The sequence below is a fragment of the Choloepus didactylus genome, chromosome 1 (genome assembly GCF_015220235.1).
Source record: "Choloepus didactylus isolate mChoDid1 chromosome 1, mChoDid1.pri, whole genome shotgun sequence".
NCBI classification, from domain to species: Eukaryota; Metazoa; Chordata; class Mammalia; order Pilosa; family Megalonychidae; genus Choloepus; species Choloepus didactylus.
In genome coordinates this window covers 90591696-90612775 of record NC_051307.1, presented here as the reverse complement: position 1 = coordinate 90612775, position 21080 = coordinate 90591696, and the positions used below count along the sequence as shown (strand labels likewise).

The 21080-nt window shown below is 46.6% G+C and overlaps 1 protein-coding gene across 5 annotated transcripts in view; it reads left to right on the top strand.

Annotated features, from left to right (window-relative positions):
- Positions 1 to 21080, top strand: part of MYLK (myosin light chain kinase) — a 319613-nt gene that overhangs the window by 268345 nt on the left and 30188 nt on the right. For all 5 annotated transcript variants that reach the window (XM_037837064.1, XM_037837074.1, XM_037837055.1 and 2 more), the window contains 6 exons: positions 4502 to 4552; positions 5767 to 5894; positions 7728 to 7881; positions 14579 to 14881; positions 20370 to 20402; positions 20503 to 20596. In XM_037837064.1, the coding sequence (XP_037692992.1) occupies positions 4502 to 4552; positions 5767 to 5894; positions 7728 to 7881; positions 14579 to 14881; positions 20370 to 20402; positions 20503 to 20596 (763 nt within the window). The remainder of the gene's footprint in view (positions 1 to 4501; positions 4553 to 5766; positions 5895 to 7727; positions 7882 to 14578; positions 14882 to 20369; positions 20403 to 20502; positions 20597 to 21080) is intronic.

Sequence of the window (21080 nt, the reverse complement as noted above, 5' to 3'; positions counted from 1 at the left end):
ACAAAACTTTGGCCTTCAATACTATTTAACTGTAACATAGAGAGGTAGATTTTAGTTTGGCTTCTCTTCTAGCTGCATTGGCTTACGCAGAGCTGCCAAGTATGGCCCCAGCTCCCCACCCCAGCGACTGTCAGACTTCCTTCCCGTCACCCGCTCAGCCTGTCCACAGCCCTCCATGCAGCTGCTCCTCACGCTGGCTTTCCCTCTGCAGAGATCAGATCCTGGTGCTGGCTGAACCATTTCTCCTTCCCTGCAGACCTCTTTCCTCCAGGTGTGCCCTCTCCCTTCCCTATAGTCCGGAAGAAAGGGGCTTTGTGGCTCCGCCAGTCATCAGCGCCCCAGAGCTCACCTGTCTCTACTCCCAGGGCATTCGACTTTCCTTGCTCTTCTTCCCCTCTAGCATCCCCAGGCTCTCCCTCTCCACTAAGCCCTAACCTTTGAAACCTGTACTCTTCTCTCTCACCTTGGAAGAAACCTTAGCTCGACAGGTTGTCTTCTGTCACCATGTTTCTCTTTGTCCTTTCACCTCCAGAATCCTTGACTGAGTTGATCCCTCACCTGTTTCCTCGAGAATTTCCTTTGAGTGACTTCTGACCCCACCATCCCATTGACCCTGCCTTCTCAAACATCATCCATCACTCGATGCTGGTCGTTCCCACAGCCCACTTGCCAATGCCCATCCTCCTCCACCCCGGGTGTCAGTGACATTCCTTCTACCTCTCCATGTCCTTCCACAGCCTCTCTCCTCCCTCCCAGCTCCTCACCCTGGCCCCTTCTCATCTTTCATGGCATTTCCCAAATAACTGACCCATCCTCACAGTTTCCATGATCATTCTGTGTTTGATGCTGAAATCCTTTGCTCACAGCCGCCTCCCCATGCCTATCCTCTCTCTGGAATTCTCATTCTGGGCTTCTAGCCCACATACACATTGAATTCTTTCGTCTACCAAATTCACAAGACCAAACCAGGCTCCCCATCTTTTACTCCCCAATTCCATATTCCATCAGTACGATTTTCTCCACTTTTCAAAGCAAGAAATTTCAAAAATCTCTGCTACCTCCCTCTTGTTTGGCCTCCTAAATCCTTTTAACCTTTCTTCTGACTCTCATTTGTGTCTTCCTTTCTGCTGCCTTTATCAAGGCTGGGTCTTGACCAGTGCCTTCCGAGGTTATGGCAATAGCCTCCTAAATGGATGTCTCTGACCCCTAAGAGTTGGATGGACCTATAGGGATCCTCTAGCACAGTCTGACTGCTGTTTGTGGGGACTCCCTGTTCCCTCAGGACAAAGGCCTAACTCTTAAACTTGGCAGTATGGACCAGCACTGTCCCATAGAACATTCTGCAATGTTGGCATGTTCTGCATCTGCTCTGTCCAGTACGGTAGCCACTAACCATGTGTGGCTATCAAATACTTGAAATGTGACTAGTGCAACTGAGGAACTGAGTTTTTAATTTTATTTAATTTAAGTAGTCACATTTTCTTTACACCACTGCTCTCTGATACCAGCCTTATGCTTGGGCCAACTTCATCTCTTTTTACCGTTACTCTGATTCTCAACTCTGAGCCACTATCTGACCTATGGGCTCTTCTCCCTCCTCCCATCCAGTCCATGTCTTCTCTAGCCTTAAGGTCCATCCTGTGTGTTTTATTTTCGCAGCTGCTGAAACAAATACCATACAATGGGTTTGCTTAAACAATGGGAATTTATTGGCTCACAGTTTTGAGGCTAAGAGAAGTCCAAAATAGAGGCCTCAGCAAGGTGATGCTTTCTTCCCAAGACTGGCATTCTTGGATTGGCTTCCAGCGATCCTTTGCTTTTCCATCACATGGCAATGCACATGGTGGCCTCTCGCAGCTTCTCTCTTTACCTGAATTTCACTCTGCTTATAAAGGACTCCAGTAATCCAGGTTAAAGCTCACCCCAATTCAGATGGACCACACCTTAACTGAAGTAATATCTTGAAGAGCTCTTTTTTATAATGGATCCACACCCACAGAATGTGGATCAAGACCAAGAACATGTCCAAACTGGGTACACAATTCAGTCCACTATACTAGTTTCTACCTCATAGTCTTTCCTAACCATCTCCTCAAACTTCAGGGTTCTCCCTCCTTCATTTGAACAACCACATCATGTTGGCGGGATAGCGCATATTTCCCTTTTTTAAAAAACTTTTTAACTTTTAGTTTGAATAATTTCAGACTTATAGAAAAGTTGCAAAACATAGTACAAATATATAACCTTCACCCAGATGCACCAAATATTAACATTTTACCACGTTTGCATTATTCTCTCCCTACATCCCTTTCTCCCTCTCTGTATATAATACATATATATTTTTGTGTGTGAACAGTTTGAAAGGAAGTTGCAGACATGATGCCACTCTGCCCCTAAATACTTCGGTGTGTATTTCTTAAAAACAAGTACAATCTCTCATACGACCATAGTTTGGTGATCAAAATTGGGAAAGTAGCATTGATGAAATACTACTATCTAATTTATAGATCTTATTCAAATGTTGCTGGTTATCCCATAAATGTCCTTTATGGAAAAAGTTTTTCCTAAAGACCACACCTGTTGATATTTAAGCCCTTGAGGACAAGCCCTGAGTGCTGGCATTTGTTTAGTTTTCCTTAGCACCCAGTTTAGTTCTGTGTGCTGCTTGGTCCTCAATTTGGGGAGGCTGGATGGATGGATCAAAAATGGCTTGCAGCCAGGGTGAACTTGGTGTAAGCAGGACTCACCCTGGGCTCAAACATGTAACTGGCAATAGACAGTTCTGTGATCCCAGGGTGCTGCTGTAAGGGGAGCTCCTCTTCACAACAGTCCTCTTGGGGTGTTTGTGTGGGAAGCAGTACTCTACCCATTTTACACATTCACCACTGATGATCCAGCAGCTTAGCTACTTTGCCTGAGGGACTCCATGCCCAAGCCAGGACACAGTGCTGCTTCTCTATAATCTGCAGAAGTGAAGCTGTGTGGATGGGTAACTGAATTAATACTAACCTCACCAATTCATTCAACAAATAGTCACTGAGTACCTACTTAGTGCCAAGCATATTGGGGGATACAACAGTGAACAACAACAAAAAAGGTCCCTGCCCTCAAAAAGCTTACATTTTAGGGGGAGGGTCAGACAGAAAATAAACAAGTAAATATAGAGTTTGTCATACAGTGATATATGCCATAGAAAAAAATGAAGTGGGATAAGGGTTGGGGCCATGGGAGGTGGTTGCTATTTGATTTGGTGGTTAGGGAAGATCTGATTGGTTAGGTGGCTTTTTCCTTACTTTTTCTGCTTTTTTACTTTTTTTATTAAGGTATAATTTATATACAGTGAAATTCACAGTGAATTAGCATACTATTCTGGGTCTTGACAAACATATACAGTCATGTAACTATCACCATAATCAAGGCATGCTTCATCATCTCAAAACAATTCCTCGTACCGCTTTTTAGTCAACCCCTCCCCCCACTCTGCCTCTGGCAACCACTTACCTGTTCTCTGTCCCTGTAGTTTTGCTTTTTCCAGAAATGTCACATAAATGAAATTATGTAGTATGTAGCCATTTGAGTCTGACTTCTCTTAGCATAATGCATTTGAGATTCATCCTGGCTGTTGTGTGTATCAGTAGTTCATTCCTTTTTATTGTTGAGTAGTATTCCATTGTGTGGATGTGTTACGGTTTGTTCCTCCATTTGGCAGTTGAGGGGCATTTGAGGAACTCCCAGTTTTGGGCAGTTACAAATAAAATCTCTATAAACTTTCGCATACAGGTGTCTGTATGAACATAGATTTTTATTTCACTTGGGTAAATAAGTTAGGTGACTTTTGAGCAAAGACTGGAAAGAAGTAAGAAAAGAAGCCATAAAGATAGTTGAGGATATTTTTACATATTCACCATACTGATATTTGCCAAATGAATAGATTTGTGCTACAAAACTAGTCTGTTTGTGTCATTTTTCTCTTTTGAGTTACTTGGAGAAAGTGAAGGATGGGAGGAAGGAGACCGTTGGTTGGTTGGTTTGTTCATTCATTCATTCATTCAACAAACATTAAAAAATGAAAGCAACCAGTCCACACCAGTACAGTGTGTGACCCAAAGGAAGTCTGAGACCCTTGGATCCACACCAAAGGCTAATTTTAGTTGGGTTATCTGACATAATTTCCTTCCTGAGTTATCCGAAAGTTAGGGTGAGAGAATAGTAAGTTTGGGCTTACCATCTTTGAATGGGGCTATGGGGGGTTAAACTTTTTTGAGAGTTTTCATCTCACTGGAGGTTCCAGGGACCCCTCCAGAAGTCCCTTTAACTAATATTTTATTTGTGAGGTTGTCTGCAGGAGAGTGCAAGGAGATTTCCAGAAAGACATATTGGAATAGGGCCTTTCCCCAGATGAGGATGCAGTGGGCAAGACGTGCCCAAAGCATTGGGATTCAGGAGCTTTGTGAACAAAACAGAACTGACAGCAAATAACTTATGGACTTCTTCATTTCAGGTGATGCAACTGTGAAAAAGAAACCTGCCCCCAAGACACCGCCGAAGGCAGGTAATTGGTCACAGCAATATTTGGAGACAAAAGAATTACCTGCCATGAGGGCTTTTCCTTTGCGCTGCTAGACTGACCACTTGGGTGTGTGACCCCAGTGGACCACCTCCCCTCCCTGATTCAGGCTCTGCATTATTCAGGCCTACTGTGCCCACTTAGCCCTAGGAGCCTCTGCACAGCCTGGTCACCTGCACTCTCCTCCACTACTTTCTTTTCTTCTGCTTCCTCCCATGTGGAGAGAAGCATATAGTACTAGCTACTTCTCCCATTCTTTCTCCAAAATTCTGCCCAACCCTCCATCCTCCACTCTGCCCCTTATGTATATGATCCACTTTGTGCTCTTCTTGTTATGTCCTTGTATGGGGCCATGTCTGTTTTCCACTGAGACATTTAAAGACATGAACTATAATCTTTAGCCAAAATTACCCGGAGGTTAGATGACAAGGCACTAACTGCTTAAATATTGGAATTAGGACATAGATTCAAAAACTAAGGGTAAACTTTAAGAGTGCAGTTTAATGTGTTTTGACAAATTATATGTCCTGTAATCATCTCCACCAGCAAGATAGAACATTCCCATCACCCTAAAATGTTCCTTGGTGCCCTTGTGGGGTCATTTCCCTCCTATCAGTGTCCCCAGGTACTACTGATCTGCTTTTTATCACTGTACTTTTGCATTTTCTAGAATTTTATGTAAGTGGAATCATACACTGTGTAGTCTTGTTTGCTTTCACTTATCTTAATGTTTCTGAATTCATTCATTTGTTGTGTGTATCAGTAGTTGGTTCCTCTCTATTGCTGAGTAGTATTCCAATGAATGAATATTCAGAGATTTATTTATCCATTTACCAATCAATGGCACTTGTGTTATTTCCAGTTTGGGGCTATTATGAATAAAGGGGCTAAGGAATCTAAATACAAAAAAAACAACTAAGGGTAAGGCGCAAATGCCAGAACAACCAATAAATGGAGAATGATGCCATGTAAATTGTATGGTCACTTCTGAGGGAATCTGAATAAAAAAGTAAATGAACCTAGTGAGTGCATTGGAACAGATATTCTGGGAGTGCTGGTTACTGGCCTCAGTCTTAATGCTGAAGGTTCCAGAAGATGTGAGAGGAGCCAACAGACCAACTTGGAGCCTGGCGTCAAATGAGATCAGAATGCCTGGGGCTCCATCTTCCACTCTCACTGTCCCATTTGTTCTCTGTCAGCTATGCCCCCTCAGATTATCCAGTTCCCAGAGGACCAAAAGGTGCGTGCTGGAGAGTCTGTGGAGCTTTTTGGTAAAGTGACAGGCACCCAGCCCATCACCTGTACCTGGATGAAGTTCCGAAAGCAGGTGAGTAACAGAAGGGGCTGGCCGAGAACAACCCACACAGCCAAGAGGGAGAGAAAGGCTGAGATGGGGACTAGTCAGGAATCATTCCCTAATGCAGGGGCCCTAGAAACGGGAGAGACCCATTACCCACCCAACAAATTTTAGCTCTTCATTGCTTTTTCTTCTGGACCTACAAGTAATACCTACTTTATAGACAACTGCACAATAAAGAAGAGTGTGAAGGAGAATATAGAAACCACCCATGGCCCCCATGTGATTTTGATTTTTCAGTCTAGAATCTTATTCTGAGTCAGGGAAATCAAGCCAGGTGACCTAAGATGATCTGTCAAACTCTGAACTTTCTGTGATTTTTTGCCAGCCCCCCCAATCCTATTTGTGATAGCAGCTTAAACATACTGTGTACTGAAGGAATAAAAGTGAATCTGAGTATTTGTTTAGATTTAAAAATTTTTAAATTGCATGTTAAGTAGAATTTTGACTTACTGGCCTGGAAATCTATCATTTATAATAATGTTTCCATGAGGAAACATTTGAATTTCTAAACAGCCTGTAAAGGAACATGGGGGCCCAGCCATTCTGAACCTGTATGGTAGTACGTGCCCATATGCCTGATGAGTAGAAGCTCCGGAACAGTAAGGCTCTACAGAGGGTGTGAAGATCTCTTCCAAGGCCTCTGTTGTTCTATTTCCAAATCATTCAAATTGCCGCTAGGGCTAGAGATGGGAGGCTGGTACAGGAAGGAAAAGAGGGCTGGTCTTGAAAGGTGGAGTAGAGAAGCTGGCCTTTGGCAAGCAAAGCATGCTTGCCCTGAGCTATGTCTGGGCTACTGTTGTCTGAAGTAAGATGGAATCCTCTCCTTCTGCAGAAACATTTAGCTAATTGCCCCTCTGTTCAACAGAACTTTCTGTAGTGATGGAAATGTTCTATAGCTATGCTATACAACATGCTAGGCACTAGTCATATGTGACTGTAAAGCACTTGAAACATGGCTAGTGCAACTAAGAAACTGAATTTTTAATTTTAATTAGTTAAAATTTTTATGACAGCTTTATTAAGATATAATTCACATACCATAAAGTTCATCTTTTTAAAGTGTGCAATTCATTGGTTTTTAATATATTCACAAAGTTGTGCAACCATCACCACTATCTAATTCCAGAACATTTCATCACCTCTAAAAGAACCTGGTACCCATTAGCAGCCACTCCCCATTCCCCACTCCCCCCCAGCACCTTGCAACCACTGATCTTCTTTCTGTCTCTGAATTTGCCTATTCTGGACAATCATATAAATGGAATCATCCGATATGTAGCCTTTTGTGTCTAGCTTTTTTAGCTTAGCATAATGATTTCAAGGTTCATCCGCATTGTAGCATGTGTCAGTGCCTCATTCCTTTTAATAGCCAAATAATAATCCATTGTATGGATATCCTGCATTTTGTTGATCCATTCATCAGTTTATGGACAATTAAATTGTTTCTACTTGATTAACTAAGACTCAAATAGTGGCTCTGCTATTGGACAGCACAAGAGAGCTGGGGCAGGCTTTGTAAGTGATTTTGCTCGGATATGTTCTCCTATGGTACCATCCCAGAGCAGTGAAGGGAGCCTGGAATGCTCCTGAACGATGTGAGTGAGAGCTGAGATGGTTCAGCTACCTTGACCTGGGCACCCACAGGAGACTAGCTCTGGATGCAGGAGAGAAAGGGCCTTAAGGGGAAAGGCCAAGCCACACACAGCTTGTCCAGCTGCATCCCTTAGGGAGGAGGGCATGGAGGTAGGCCATCCCCTTCCTGGCCAAGCTTCCAGTGCCTGCCCCTCCCTCTGCCCCCAGATCCAGGAGAGCGAGCACATCAAGGTGGAAAACAGCGAGAACGGCAGCAAGCTCACCATCCTTGCCGCACACCAGGAGCACTGTGGCTGCTACACTCTGCTAGTGGAGAACAAGCTGGGCAGCAGACAGGCCCAAGTCAACCTCACTGTTGTTGGTGAGTCTGGGCACGGGGTGCCATGGGAGGTTGAGGAATACCATTAGGTGGGATGCATGAACCTCAGAACTTCATCACCAGGGGTCCTGCTCCTTCCTTGGAATGCCTGTTTTCTCTGCTCAAACCTATTCTCCCAGTTTCTCCCTCCCTTATTCTGTTCTGGTCTTTCATGCTCATCAAGAATTCCAGACCCTGGACATCTTGCCCCCACCCCAGCATTTCCCTCTTCCTATGAATCCCTTCCCAGCTTCACTTCCTTTCTAGCCACTGGAGACCCTGTGCTCTGCTACGCAGGCTCTCTGCTGCCAGCACCTCCAACTCCCTCTCCCTCTGGAGCATTGCTTCCCTCCAGGAACTCACTCTCCTTTCACGTCCTCACCTTGAATCCGTGCTACCTTCTGACTTCACTGCTCCTGTTCCTGATTTTTCAGACATTGCAGGAAGAAGATCACATCAACCTGAATACTCATTGCTAGGCTCTAGTGACCTCCAGGCTCAGCTCAGGCATTGATGCTGGTCCGAGAGCCTTTTCCCTGTGTCCAGCATCATCTCCTATCCTCAAGAACGGCTATTCGCCAAGGTTCTTCACCTTGCACCCTTTGGCCTCCAGTTCCTCTGAGAAATATGAGGCATCAGGCATGAACTTGCTCAACTTCTTGGTCCCACACCTATAGGTGTCCCTATGTCTGTCCCCACCCTGCATCAACCATCCAGACTCTGAGTACAGCCCACCTTTCTCCAGCCTGAGGCTGCTCCCTTCTCCTGAGCTCTGTCTCCCAGGCTCTTGGAGGCTTCACCATCCCTTCCTTCTGGCCAGCTCCGTCCTAAAATATCCAAACAGCTTCCTAACTGTTCTCCTGCTGTTGGTCATGCTTGGCTCTGGTAGATCCACCTCCTGGCAGGTGCTCAAGACAGCAAAGGAGCAAAGAGATGAAGGAGCAGACAGGCAGATAGTCGACCATGTCCTATCATATGTGCGTGTCTATGAAAGCCTTTGACCTTGTGTTTATCAACATGTACATGAGACCTGAATGGGTTTTCCACTTGTCCTTGGCTTTAAAGCTGAAAGGATACTTTTGTGAAAATTAGAATAAGGGGCCCCTCTGGGCAGAGTGATTTAGAAAGGGCTGTACCCCCAGTCTCACACCAGGGTTCTTGACTTAGCCTTGGGGAGCAGAAGTTGGCCTAAACCCAGTTGGCCAGGCCCCTCTATGCAGTACACAAAACCCTCCCCTGGGTGTGGTAGTCCTGACTGCTACTTCTCACCTTGATAGACAGTCCTGCATGTGTTCCTGGTGCACACACACATGGGCATGCAAAGCAATAGGATCTGAAAGTGATAGGAACTCATATGCTATGGAAGTTAGAAATCTTCCCCTGGGATGTCTCTTGTGGGGTATCTACCATGAAATTGAAAGATGGAGAAGGTGACTATTAAGGTCCCTTGTAGCCCTGGAATCCTATGATTCCCTGACTTGGTCTCCAAGGAATTTTCCTTTTCCATCTTCATCTCATATCTTCACCTTAAGACTAAGATGGACAAATATGATTCTTCCAGCCTTACGAAGGGGAGACCAAGTTCCAGTAGAAAGCAAAGTAACAGTGCATCAGGACCAGCTGGGAACTAGCTCTCAAACTCCCACATGCCCATCCAATAATGAGAGAGGTGGGCACAAAGTAGGAGCAGTATGTCCCAAAGGGTGAGGGAACTCTCTGGTCAGAACATTCATCTTGAAAGTGACATCCAGGCCGTCTGGGGAGCTGTGCATATGCCAGGGAGTTGGCACCCCCTCATTCTCCCCAAGTGGAGCCTTGGGGAGCCCTGCAGCATCTTTCCCCAGCCTCTAAGCAGTTGGGGAAGAGGGAGTCCTTGTTCAACCCAGATGAGGAACAGGGAAGACATGAGACCAAAGGCCAAAGTGAAGCAGAGGTGGGAAGACAAGTGAGGAGGTCAAGGAGCCATGCCAAAGCCCGCTTCCAAAACAGATTGATGGTTCCAGGCTGCAACTGTCACACACACACGAGCGCATGCACACACACACACACCCCACAGGAGGACTACCTGCTATAAACGGAACCTAGGAGAGAGGCTCTGTAGAGAACCGGAGCTTTAGTGCCCACTTCCCCGCTTCCCCCCACGGTCCTTGTGTGTCTCTGCTGTTTGCCTTCCCTCTCCTCTTTCCCCTCTCCACTGCCTTTGTCCTTCACCCTATGTTCTGTTTCATCTATTTCTCGGTGTCTATCAGTCCATCCCATTTCCCCTCTTCTCCCTCTGTCTTCCTCTGATCCCCTTTTTTTTTTCATTTCTTTAAGTCAGGAGTTTTAAACGTGGGAAGGCCAGTGTACTGAGGGGTGGGGGGTAGGTTTCTCATCTATAAAAGGGAAGAGAGATCCTTCTCTCACTCTCTTTCCCTTTGGTGACTCCTGGTGTCTATTTTAATAATTTCCTGGGGAGTCAGGGACATTTGTGGGGCTCGGGGCGAAGATGCTCGTGATCCTGTCTGCCTGTGCACCTACACCCATTCCTTAAATATTTGGCCCCGCACCCCACCCTATCAGCAGACATCAGTCTCCAGTTCCCCAGTGTTCACTCGAGTCTGCCCCTGATTAGGCAGCATGGGGGTCAGCTCCTCCGACCTGCTTTTCTGCAGCCAGTGCCCCCTGTGCCCATTCTGGCGGGCTCCCGCAGGGTGCCACACATCCCCACCCCCGCCCCCCACCACCCCTGCTCAGGCTGCGGTTCTGGCCTTTTATGGTTTAGTTTCTCATTCTCCATGGCCAGTGCTGACAGGACCGTTGGCGTGGCTGTCCGCCAGCTGGCAGGAGCAGCATGTTAAATGCTGTCCCGGGAGGGGAATGGAATGGAGGGGAACGGGGCTGTCTGCCTCCCTCCCGTAGAGCTAAGAATAGAATTGCTCAATAAAATAAAGACTCACATTGATGGCTGCAGCACAGCCGCATTCATTCAGAGCCTGTGAATTTAGAATTAGTCCCAAGTAAACCTGGGTTAAGCTTGGCTTTACCCATGTGTCTCTAGAGACATCCGTGTATTATCTGATCAAGGTTTGTTAAGTAGTTGCAAAATGTAAATGAGATTAAGAATTAAGAATTGTCTCGAGCAATTCAGAAGCATCCGTTTACAGACCAGCTGGTTCAATAGAACTTCTTGCTAGCAATTGACATCTATTATCGTATGCTGTTTGAAGTAACTTTCTTTTCAGATAGTCTATGACTATTTTTAAATATTTTTTAAAATGATAGCTAAAACTACCTTTTTCCTCAGTTAGCTTAAATTCTTGATGTTTAGCTGTTTTGGAGTCTTATATTTTAAAAGACAGCATAGGGTTTTGTGGTGCTGAGAGAGTCCCTTCCCGCCCCCTGCGCCCTGCACTGCTTCCTGGGGATGGTGGCGGCGGGGGGTGGGGTGGAGGGAGCCGCTCAGGCTGGAGAGCAGCTCAGTGCAGTGGATGAATTCTTTGACGGAATTCACACACTCTGAGAAAAGCTGGTCTCCTTACTTGCCTTTAAAAGAGAAAACCCCAACACCCAATAACCCCCAAATACTGAGTTTGGCACTTGCTTGATTTTTAAGGGCAGGAGAGTTCCCTTCGTGTTGTTCAGTGCAGGCTTAGTCAAGATGCATTCTTGATCTTACTCTGCTCAATAGCCTGGAAAATAAAACGCCTCAGAGCCAGGGCCTGCAGAGTTTTTGGAATCTCTTTTTGGCTCTGCCACTGACTAGCTGGGTTTTCTTGGTAAGCAAAATGCCTTGACCTTGGAGGGCTTATTTCCTTCTCAGGCTGGATGGGGTTGATCCAAATAAGTGACTGCTGGGGGCCCTCCCAGCCCCCTGCCATTCTCTGAGAGCCAGAGGCAGTCTCCCGGGTGTGAGTGAAGGGGCGTCGGGGTGGGGTGGGGGGGACAGTTGTGGCCACAGATCACCTTCAAACACACAGGTACATAGAAACCATGAGGACAGTTACTTTTGTGCAAAGCTGTAGAGGCAAGATCCTCTGTTTTCCCAGCACTGAGAACATTTGCTGAGCAGAAAATCCTGGAGTTGATGCCATCAGAGACCATTTCCTTAGACTTGGCATTTCCCATTCTGTTGGTCAAGCCCCCAGGGAGCCATGGGAGAATTCCAAGCCAGTGTGGAGCTCCAGGCTCAGTCAGCCTCTCCTTTGCCAGGCTCTGTCTGGTGTCTCCCTCCCAGGCTGAGTGTGTCTGTGTTTTCAGCAAGGAGGGGAGGCTCATGGGAGCTCTTGTTTTGACAACATCCCTTTAGAGGGTTTTCATCCTGTCTAGTCCACTTCTGTGTGAGGCTCTGTAGGTCAGAAAGAATAAAAAGCATCAGGCATAGCCCATGGCCTTAAGGGCCAGGGGAGATGGGGGTGGGAGAGAAGGGGGGGAGCTTCCAGTTTTATATGATTTCAGAGAGGAGGAGAGACCCTTGGGTCTTTTCTGAACTCTCCTTAATTTAGCAACAAATTCCTTGAAAGCATTGACGTTTCGCTTGGAATTAAAGACCCCTTCTTGACATTTAGCAGCTTCTCCTTTAAGACTGTGACTTATGTCATATGTCAGTCATATTCAGCTGAGAGAGTTATGTAAAAGGGTAGGGTACAAATACTACCTTTTCTCCAATACCCATTTCTCAAAGTTTTTATTTTTCTTGAGTAAAGCAAAAAGGGAGAAAAATCGGGCAGTGGTGTGTAGCTGCATTAGTTGTTATAAAGCTTCATGATTCTAAACTTGTCCAAACGGATGTTTTCCAGGCAGTTTTCTTTTGGGGAAGCAGTGAGTCTGTCTTTTATCCCTCTTTAGCCCTTTTTACTTCCTTAGCTGGGTCTTGAGAGGACTTTAAACCACTTGCCTCCAAGAGAGCTGAGAGCAATAAACTTCTTACCCAACACCAGAAATGTTTCTAAAAAGACAAGTATACGTTTCAGAACAAACAGTGTTTCTAAGAGAACATATTAAACAACCAGTGAAAGTGGTTCCATCACAGGAGCCTCCAGAGCAACTGCTGAGGCTGGGCAGTGGCTCTGTCACAGTCCCCGGAATCATTCCCAGGGCAAGATCCAGGCTTGAGTTGCTGGGGTAGACAGTTTCCAGGCAAAGCATTCTTGGCCAGAAAGTGGAAGAGGGGTGGGGAGGAGGGTGAGAATGGATATGGAAAGAGAGATCATTCATTCCTATTTGTATATATATTCATATATAGCATTCATTCCTATTTATATATTGGTATGTCATTTATTCATATTTATATATATTCTTATGTGTATACGTACATATACATATACATCTATATACCCACAGAAGTCTCTTTCCTTCCCCATTTACACAGAGTCATGTATAGGAATCCTCTCCGGCCTTCCTACCTTGCTGAGGGGTGGGAGAATGGCTGGCCAAGTGCTTTACCTGTGCTTGCTTATTTGATCTTTGTGAAAACCTTAAGAAGTAGGTACATATTTGCTCCATTTTCCAAATGAGAAAGACAAACAAACTGGTCTCAGGTCAAGGACTGTGCTAGTGTTGACTTCGCTTAAGAATGGAGAGCCTGGTTGTCACTGCTAGTTTGTGGGGCTTCACCACCTCAAACCACCTTGGGGAGATAAAGGGTTACCACACACAGAGATCTGTAACCAACAACGACCTGTGGAAACTAGATCTGAAAAGTAGGAGAACTTTGTTCTGATAAACAACTAACAGAATCAGCAAAACTTGAGAGTCTCATTAAAGTGTTGGCTGTGGTGATTGGACATGAAGTTGACACTGTCAACTTCCATGCCAGGTCCTGTGAATGGGAACCTCGTGTGTCCTCAGCTTGTTTTGCAGCCCCCAGTCAGGGATGGCTATGATTTGCTACTGTGGCTTGCTTTTGAAACTCCTTATCTCATTTTATACCAGTTCTATGAAAATAGAGAGGTAGAAGTACTTATTATTTTTATTTTCCTTTTTAGAGAGGTAGAAATGAAGTCCTACAATAATGTCAGTAATGAGTTATCAAGTCATTGATAGCCAAGTCCTCTTCTCTTCTCTGTTCTGTTCTGAAAAATTCTCACAACCCTGTGATCCAGGTGCTATTGTTACCCACACTTTATAGATGAGGAAACTGAGGCACAGCGAGTTACTAGCTGGTGAGTGGGGACAAAGGTATCATCAAACCCAGATCTGTCTGACTTCAGAGCCCAACCCCTGCGCTGTGCTGCCCGGCAATGGGGCAGGCGTTTCCCAAGTCCCAGAGAAAGTGGAAGCAGAGCCCGATGTGGGTCCCAGGTCACTGGCCTGGGGCTGAAGGACACACACACGCACACTGAGCCCTCTCTCAAAACATGTTTGTGGTGGGAAACAGTCCACACCTTCTGCACAGCTTCCTAAATCTGTTTACACTAAGAAATATGCTTATGACTCAGGCAAAGTACAGGAAATCATGACTTCTGGACTGGAAAACCAGCCAAAGAGGTTTTGTTTTGTTTTTTTTAGCAAACAGGTATATGTGGGGTTTTCTGCATAGGTGGGTTTGTGCACAGGTGTGATTATGATGTGGATGAAGGAACAAGAACCAGGACATGGACGTCAGCTTGGGTTACCGAGACTTCTTCTTCCCCATGACAGAGCAAATTAAAAAAAGGAAAAACATTCTTCCCCTGCAATTCTGGAGAATTTGGATGATGATGTGCCTCTGTATCCATAGATAAGCCAGACCCCCCAGCCGGCACGCCTTGCGCCTCTGACGTTCGGAGCTCCTCCCTGATCCTGTCCTGGTACGGCTCCTCATATGATGGGGGCAGCGCCGTACAGTCCTACAGCGTCGAGATCTGGGACTCAGTGGACAAGACGTGGAAGGACCTTGCCACGTGCCGCAGCACCTCTTTTAATGTCCAGGACCTGCTGCCTGACCGCGAGTATAAATTCCGTGTGCGTGCAATCAACGTGTACGGAATCAGTGAGCCAAGCCAGGAGTCTGAACTGACGACGGTGGGAGAAAAACCTGAGGGTAGGCTGCCTGCATTTCATCATGGGCTTGAAATGTGCATGACTTACCTTTTCTATCCAGAAACCAGTACTGGGAGGGACACAGAGGTACTGAGAAGACAGTTTGATGATGACTGTCTGGCGGGGTCTTTGGGGGTCTTGGTTTCCAAGGTGGTGATGCTGATTCATACTTGAAAAGAAGAACATAGGACCTTTCAAAAACACATGGAACCATTGCCTGGTGATGGTGATGGTGTTCCTTCATCCTTCCCTCCGTCCTCTCCCCTCCTCTTGCACTCATATTCCAGTGGCCACTCAGCGTCAGTGAAGTAGCTTCACCATAGTTCGGTGGCTAGTTTGGGACACAAGGATGGGTAAAGACAGGGTGCTTAAAATCTGACTAGGAGTGACTGATTTTGCCATGGAGATCAAGGTAGGCTTCCTAGAGGAAGTGACACTTAAGCTGAGTCTTGGAAAAAAGGAATGAGATTCCAAGAGGTAGGGAAGATAAGGAAAGGAATTCCACACAGAAAAAATGGCAGGAGCCAAGGTACAAAGTTATGGAAATGTGGGGCAAATGCAGACAAAAAAGAGATGAAAACTCGGACAAGATCTTTGCATTTATTCCTTTTGGTTGGTGGTGATCTTCCACACAGTGGAAAAATGGTTAAGGAATAAACAGGAGATGGAGAGGCCAGGTGTATGGACTGTTATTTCAGGAAGTTTCATGTGAAGAGGAGAAAAGGGTTCTGTGAATTTAAGATGCAGGAGAGGTTGGGGGCAGAGAGGAGGTGGAGAGCTAGGGAGGGAAGGCTGCTCGTGGAGAGAGGAGAGCTTGACGATGTGAGGTAGAGAAGACTGTGGGGAGACTGAAATACCAAAGCCGGCCCTGAAATCTTCCTATAACTACAGGCATCATGTGTGCGGAAATTCTCAGGGTGATAAGTCTGCATTTTTAAGTTTTTTCTTTATTATTCATATTTTTATTGTTATATATATAGATATAAAACACAAAATTTCCCAATTTAACCATTTTTAAGTGTACAATTCAGTGGTATTAATTATATTCACAGAATTGTGCTACCATCACCAACAGTTTTTCATCCTTCCAAACAGAAATCTGTACCTATTAAGCAATAGCTCCTCATTCTCCTGTCCCTTCAGGCCCCTGGTAACCCCTAATCTACTTTCAGTCTCCATGATAACCCTCTTTATTTTAAAACTTAGGTATAAAAACAGACTTTCAAATTACTTTCAAATTAAATGATGACTCCAGATAGAAAGCTAGGAGGTTTTCAATGGAAAACATGACAGATTTGTAATAATTTTCCAAGTGGCCCTCTCCTGAGCACGCTCTGCCCGGGGAGCCCTAGAGATATGGTAGAGCAGGCTCCCCTGGGAGCAGCAGAGCACGCATCACGGGAGGCATGCGCCTCGATCTCTTAGCAGCAACTCGCCCCTCACAAATGTCTGATGGGGGAAACTGGGTGTCAAAACCGCTATGCCCTGCTCTTTTAACTCCCAGTCCCCACCCACCCTGAAATGGGCACAGGAGGAAGCAGGCAGGTTAGACTGGGGTGCCAAGAGGGGCAAGCAAGTTCCTGGCTGCAGGTTTTTAGCCTGTTACTCTGTTAAGGAAGAGGACTCCCCTCCCCCTGAAAAACTGACAGGGAAAAAGAATAACATTACAGTGAGAAGATATTCATTAGCTGGGCGGGAAAGCTTCCAAGCCTGGGCTGTGGCATGCCCCAGGAGAAACTGATTTAATTCCTGATTAACCCCACACAGTAGGACCGGAAGCCACGGGAAGCGGCTAGTTGAAGCTCCTGGGAAACCAGGTCAGCAGTTCCCAGGGCTGCAACTGCTTGGCTCTGGCAGGTGGCCTCTCCCTTCTTCCCTGCCACCAGTTGCCCCCCTTCCTTGGTCCTCAGACTCCATGCCTCTCCAATGCCCCTCCCCAGCTGGGGGTTGCCAAGGGGAAATGTCAAAATTGCCCAAAATCCAGAGGAGGGGTCCAGGCCACCCAGGGCTTCCGGACAGGAAGCTGCTCGCTACCCCTAGGCCCAGCTGGATTACCCTAGGGGGAAGAGGAGGAGGGTAGAACAGTTGGCAAGCATTCGGCTGTGCCCCAGCCCTCATTCAACGTTCATTTCGTTCATTCATCGTGTCCTGAGTACCACCACCCCCCCACCCTCTGTGTTCCAGGCACTGCGATAGGCTCCGGGGAGACAGTGGAGGACAAAGCACCAGAGTTCCCCATCCAGTCCCAGTGGTCTCCTTATGCCAGAGCCACCCCTAAGACTACGTTCCCTAACCTGACAGCTCACTTCCTTATCTTCCCAAAACTAAGTAAACACTAGCCACCACCTGAGAACACCACCTCTTCTCCCATCCCAGCCAGGTCTTGAATATAAATCTGAACTCTTCACTCCCACCCTAATCCTGCTCTAACTCTTAAATTCACTCCATCATGGCTCCTAATCCTAATTTAGTCTACATATAGTTGTCAGCAAAAGAGCTGTGATTGAAGCATCTTGCAGATTTGGGGGCTTCCTTGCAGCTTGAGGGCAGGTGGAAATGCAGAGCCTGAAGGGCGGGATCAGAGACACGGACTGTGCTTGGCCAGTCTCCGGGACTGGGGCGCCCTCTGGTGCCCACTGGCAGTACAGCAGCCCTCGGCCAACGAAAGGGACCGTTCTCTGTGCCGAGGGTCCCAACCTCCCAGCCGATCCTCTTCCCACACACTCCAGAGTAAGGAGACTCATCCGTTTGCAAAACTGTCTCACAAGAATCTTCCAAGTGGGTCTTTCACTCAACTCCTGGGTCTCACAGTCCTTTCTGAATAGGAGTTGTTTTTTTTTTTTTCTTTTCCAATGTTTAGTTGAACCGTTTCCTCCTACTGCAATTTTTGCACCTTCCTCAGTGGAAAGGTGAAGACTTTTCTCATTATCAGAGCCCTTTTTGCTCCAAGCGCTTGTCTACTTGAACTGTGGTCTTTCCTCCATTTCTCTCTTTCTCCTGCCCTTGTGGTCATTGTCCCCTTCAAGTAGAGTGTCAGGCAGAATAGAATAGGAAGCAAAGGAGGAAGGGAACTGTCTCAGCCCAGGGTCTTGAACGGAATTTCACACAGGAAAGGCTGTGGTGTAACAGTGAGCTGGAGAGATGGGTTTGAATTCCCTAAGAATGATCTGGGTCCTACAGCCATGGAATCAGGAATACAGCCTGCATCTTAATTGCCAAGGAGGGAGACAGGAAGATGACGGATGGTGTTTGTGAGTAAGGGGCAAGAAAGCTAGCTCGATGCTTGTCCAGTTCACGTCAGAGTGATGGGAGAGGCTGGTTCTAGAGCTGGATGCCCTCTTCGGGGCTCACTGGAAAATGCTTGGCTGGTGCCAGGGTACTGGGAGCATTCCCTGGGCTCACAGCACTGCTGCTGCTCCTTGCCCAGGAAGTGCAAATGGTTCCTCCTGAAGATGCCAGGCCAAGAAAACCCACCTCCCCTTCTCTGTCCCTGCTGTTCAGACCACTCCCGTACCCATTCCACACCAGGAAAATGCAGCATGGGAACAAAAAAAGAAGGGATGCCTCAGCAAGTCACACCCATCGTCTCAGAAAGGGGCACCACAAATCAGAAGGATGGGGCCTCCTTGGCAGTGAATGCTGTTGTTATTTTGTTTGTAAGGCTTTATCCAGTGACACATTTGCCGGGTGTCCTTAATCATTAAATTAATGATTGTTAAATTGACTTAAATCTCTTGCTTCCCTTAAAACCCTATTTGAAATAGCACCATTGAACTCACCTATTTATTGTCTTTATGGTACCTTTTCATATGACTTCTGCCCACTTACAGCCTCCTTCTTATGTGAAGTGTAACAATTCCTTTCAAGCTCTAAATGGTTCCCTCAACTTAATATTTGTGAGTTGATGAAAAGTCCGCAACCTTAATCTCACCATCGGCAGTCGTGTGATGTTTTTAATCACGTCTGCTTTGGACTTCTCTCCCAACATTAGAGGCCTAACCCCTTCTGATTGTCCTAACATGGCAGCTCTTCCTTCAGCAGCCCTCCATGCCTCCTCCAGCCCCATTGCGGCTTCCCAGGAGCAGGTGAACCCACTCTCTCAGGGAACGAGTAGTAACGCCTGTGTGTAGCCAGTGCACGATGGCCTTGATGACATCTCATTGGCCAGAGCAGTAGGTTGCATGTCTCCTGTATTCCACCTCTTGGGCTTTAATGCCATACCTTGGGGCTCGTCACCCTGAAAGGGTATAATGACTAAATTCTCCCTGAACACATTGACTCCATTACTGAACTGCAACTTTATGTGAGATCTCCCTCAGGAGCATCCTTGTCATCTATGAATTTGTGTAACTTTTTACTCTCAAATATGTAATTTAGAAAACTTGATCAGTTCAACCCTACAGTGGGGCAGGGTCTGTGAAATTCCACCACTACTTCATCAGCTGGACTCCAACCAAAAGTTCCTAGCCCATCCTCTTTTATTTTTCCATGGAAAGTTCCTTTCTGTGATAAAATATTCTTCCTAACCCACTCATTTTTAAAAATATGTTGTAGAACTCTGTCCACACTGTTTTAAGAACCCTAAACAAATCATAACCTCTCTTTGCTCCTTGTCACATATTTATCTATCCTTCAAAACTTGTTCGGCAAGGGGTACTTATCCTATGTAGAAACCATGTTACCTTTTCTCTGGTTGTTTGCTTCTGTGTTCAGTAATTTGTTCTTCCCTCAGCCTGCTAGAGAGGCTCACTGTCTACAGTTCCAAGCTGTGCTTTCTCCCCGACCCACGCCTCCATTACAAACGTTCGACTTGCCAACCTCCCCAAAGCACTGCAAAGCTCAGCAACTTCACATACAACCCCTCCCTGCTGGGCACTGACCCACCTCTTCGTTGTATTCTCTCATCTCTGACTCAACTCCAGGGCTGCTACTTCCAACAGTAATCATTCTTATTGCCCCTCTCTACCATTTCATGTCACCTTCCTCCATTGTGTATTCAGTTTGTACTGTGATATCATGTGCTTGATTATATTACACTTTTAATTGACATTTTAAGTATATATATATATAGTACCCACAAAACTGGCAAAATACTTGGTACACTGCAAGAATCACATAAAAATTGCTCAACAAATTCATAAGTGGATTTGACACTAGAAGCAATAAGTTGCTAACTTTTGAGCAAGAGCAGAAAGGGACTGTTGGAATTGTATATGAGTTCTGAGAAGCAGAGGAACAACTAGAAGGTTTTCTCTGGGGGACCACGAGATTAGAAAGGAGGACATGAGGGTGCTGCCTGGTGGAGGAGTGGAGATGGGTGGGGCGAGGGGGCCAGTCCTGGCCCGTTCAGAATGGCCTCATGTGCAGTCTGCGCTGACTGACCCCATGGGGATGCCCAGAGCTCCGGGCTTAGTGGCCTTGTCCGTGTCAGTGGGGCCTTCAGTGCTAACCATCGATGTCTTCTCTGCCCCTCCTTGTCCCCCCCCCAGAGCCAAAGGATGAAGTGGAGGTGTCAGATGATGGTGAGTTCCAGCCAGCTGTCCTGGGGCCAGGCTCTCAGGGTGGAAGGGGGTGTCTGAGGGGATCTGATGGCTTACACTCACCCCAACCCTCACCTCACAGACGAGAAGGAGCCCGAGGTGGATTACCGGACAGTGATAGTCAATACGGAACAGAAAGTGTCTGACTTCTACGACATCGAGGAGAGAATAGGATCGTAAGTGGAGTGGGAAGCTGCCTCGGGCCTCTGGGGTGGGGGCGGCACAGGCTCCACAGTTAAATGCAGTGCCTTGTCCTCCTCTGTTCCTGGGCTCCGCCTCCTCCCAGGCTGTCAGCACCCGTGGGTGAGCACCCAGAGCTCTGTTAGGATGTACTCCCGCAGTTCTGGCACTAGGTTAGCTCTGTGGATGCCTGGGATGGAGACTTCCCTTTTCAATGACTCCGTTCTCTGCCCAGGACTGAAACGAGAGGACTGGGATCTGGAGCAGATTATTTCTAGGATCTTCCCACCCCACCCCACCCAATCCCCACATTGAATCCACAGAAATAGTCCTTCCTTCTCCTGTCCTTGAACTGCACAGCCTGGTCATCTCAGGCCACTGTAGGAAGTTGGTCCATTCTGTTTACTTTGGGCCTTTCCTGGGGTGTGGAGGACGCCAATGAGCTTAGGCCCCCAACCCCGAGCCCATATAACAGCTAAG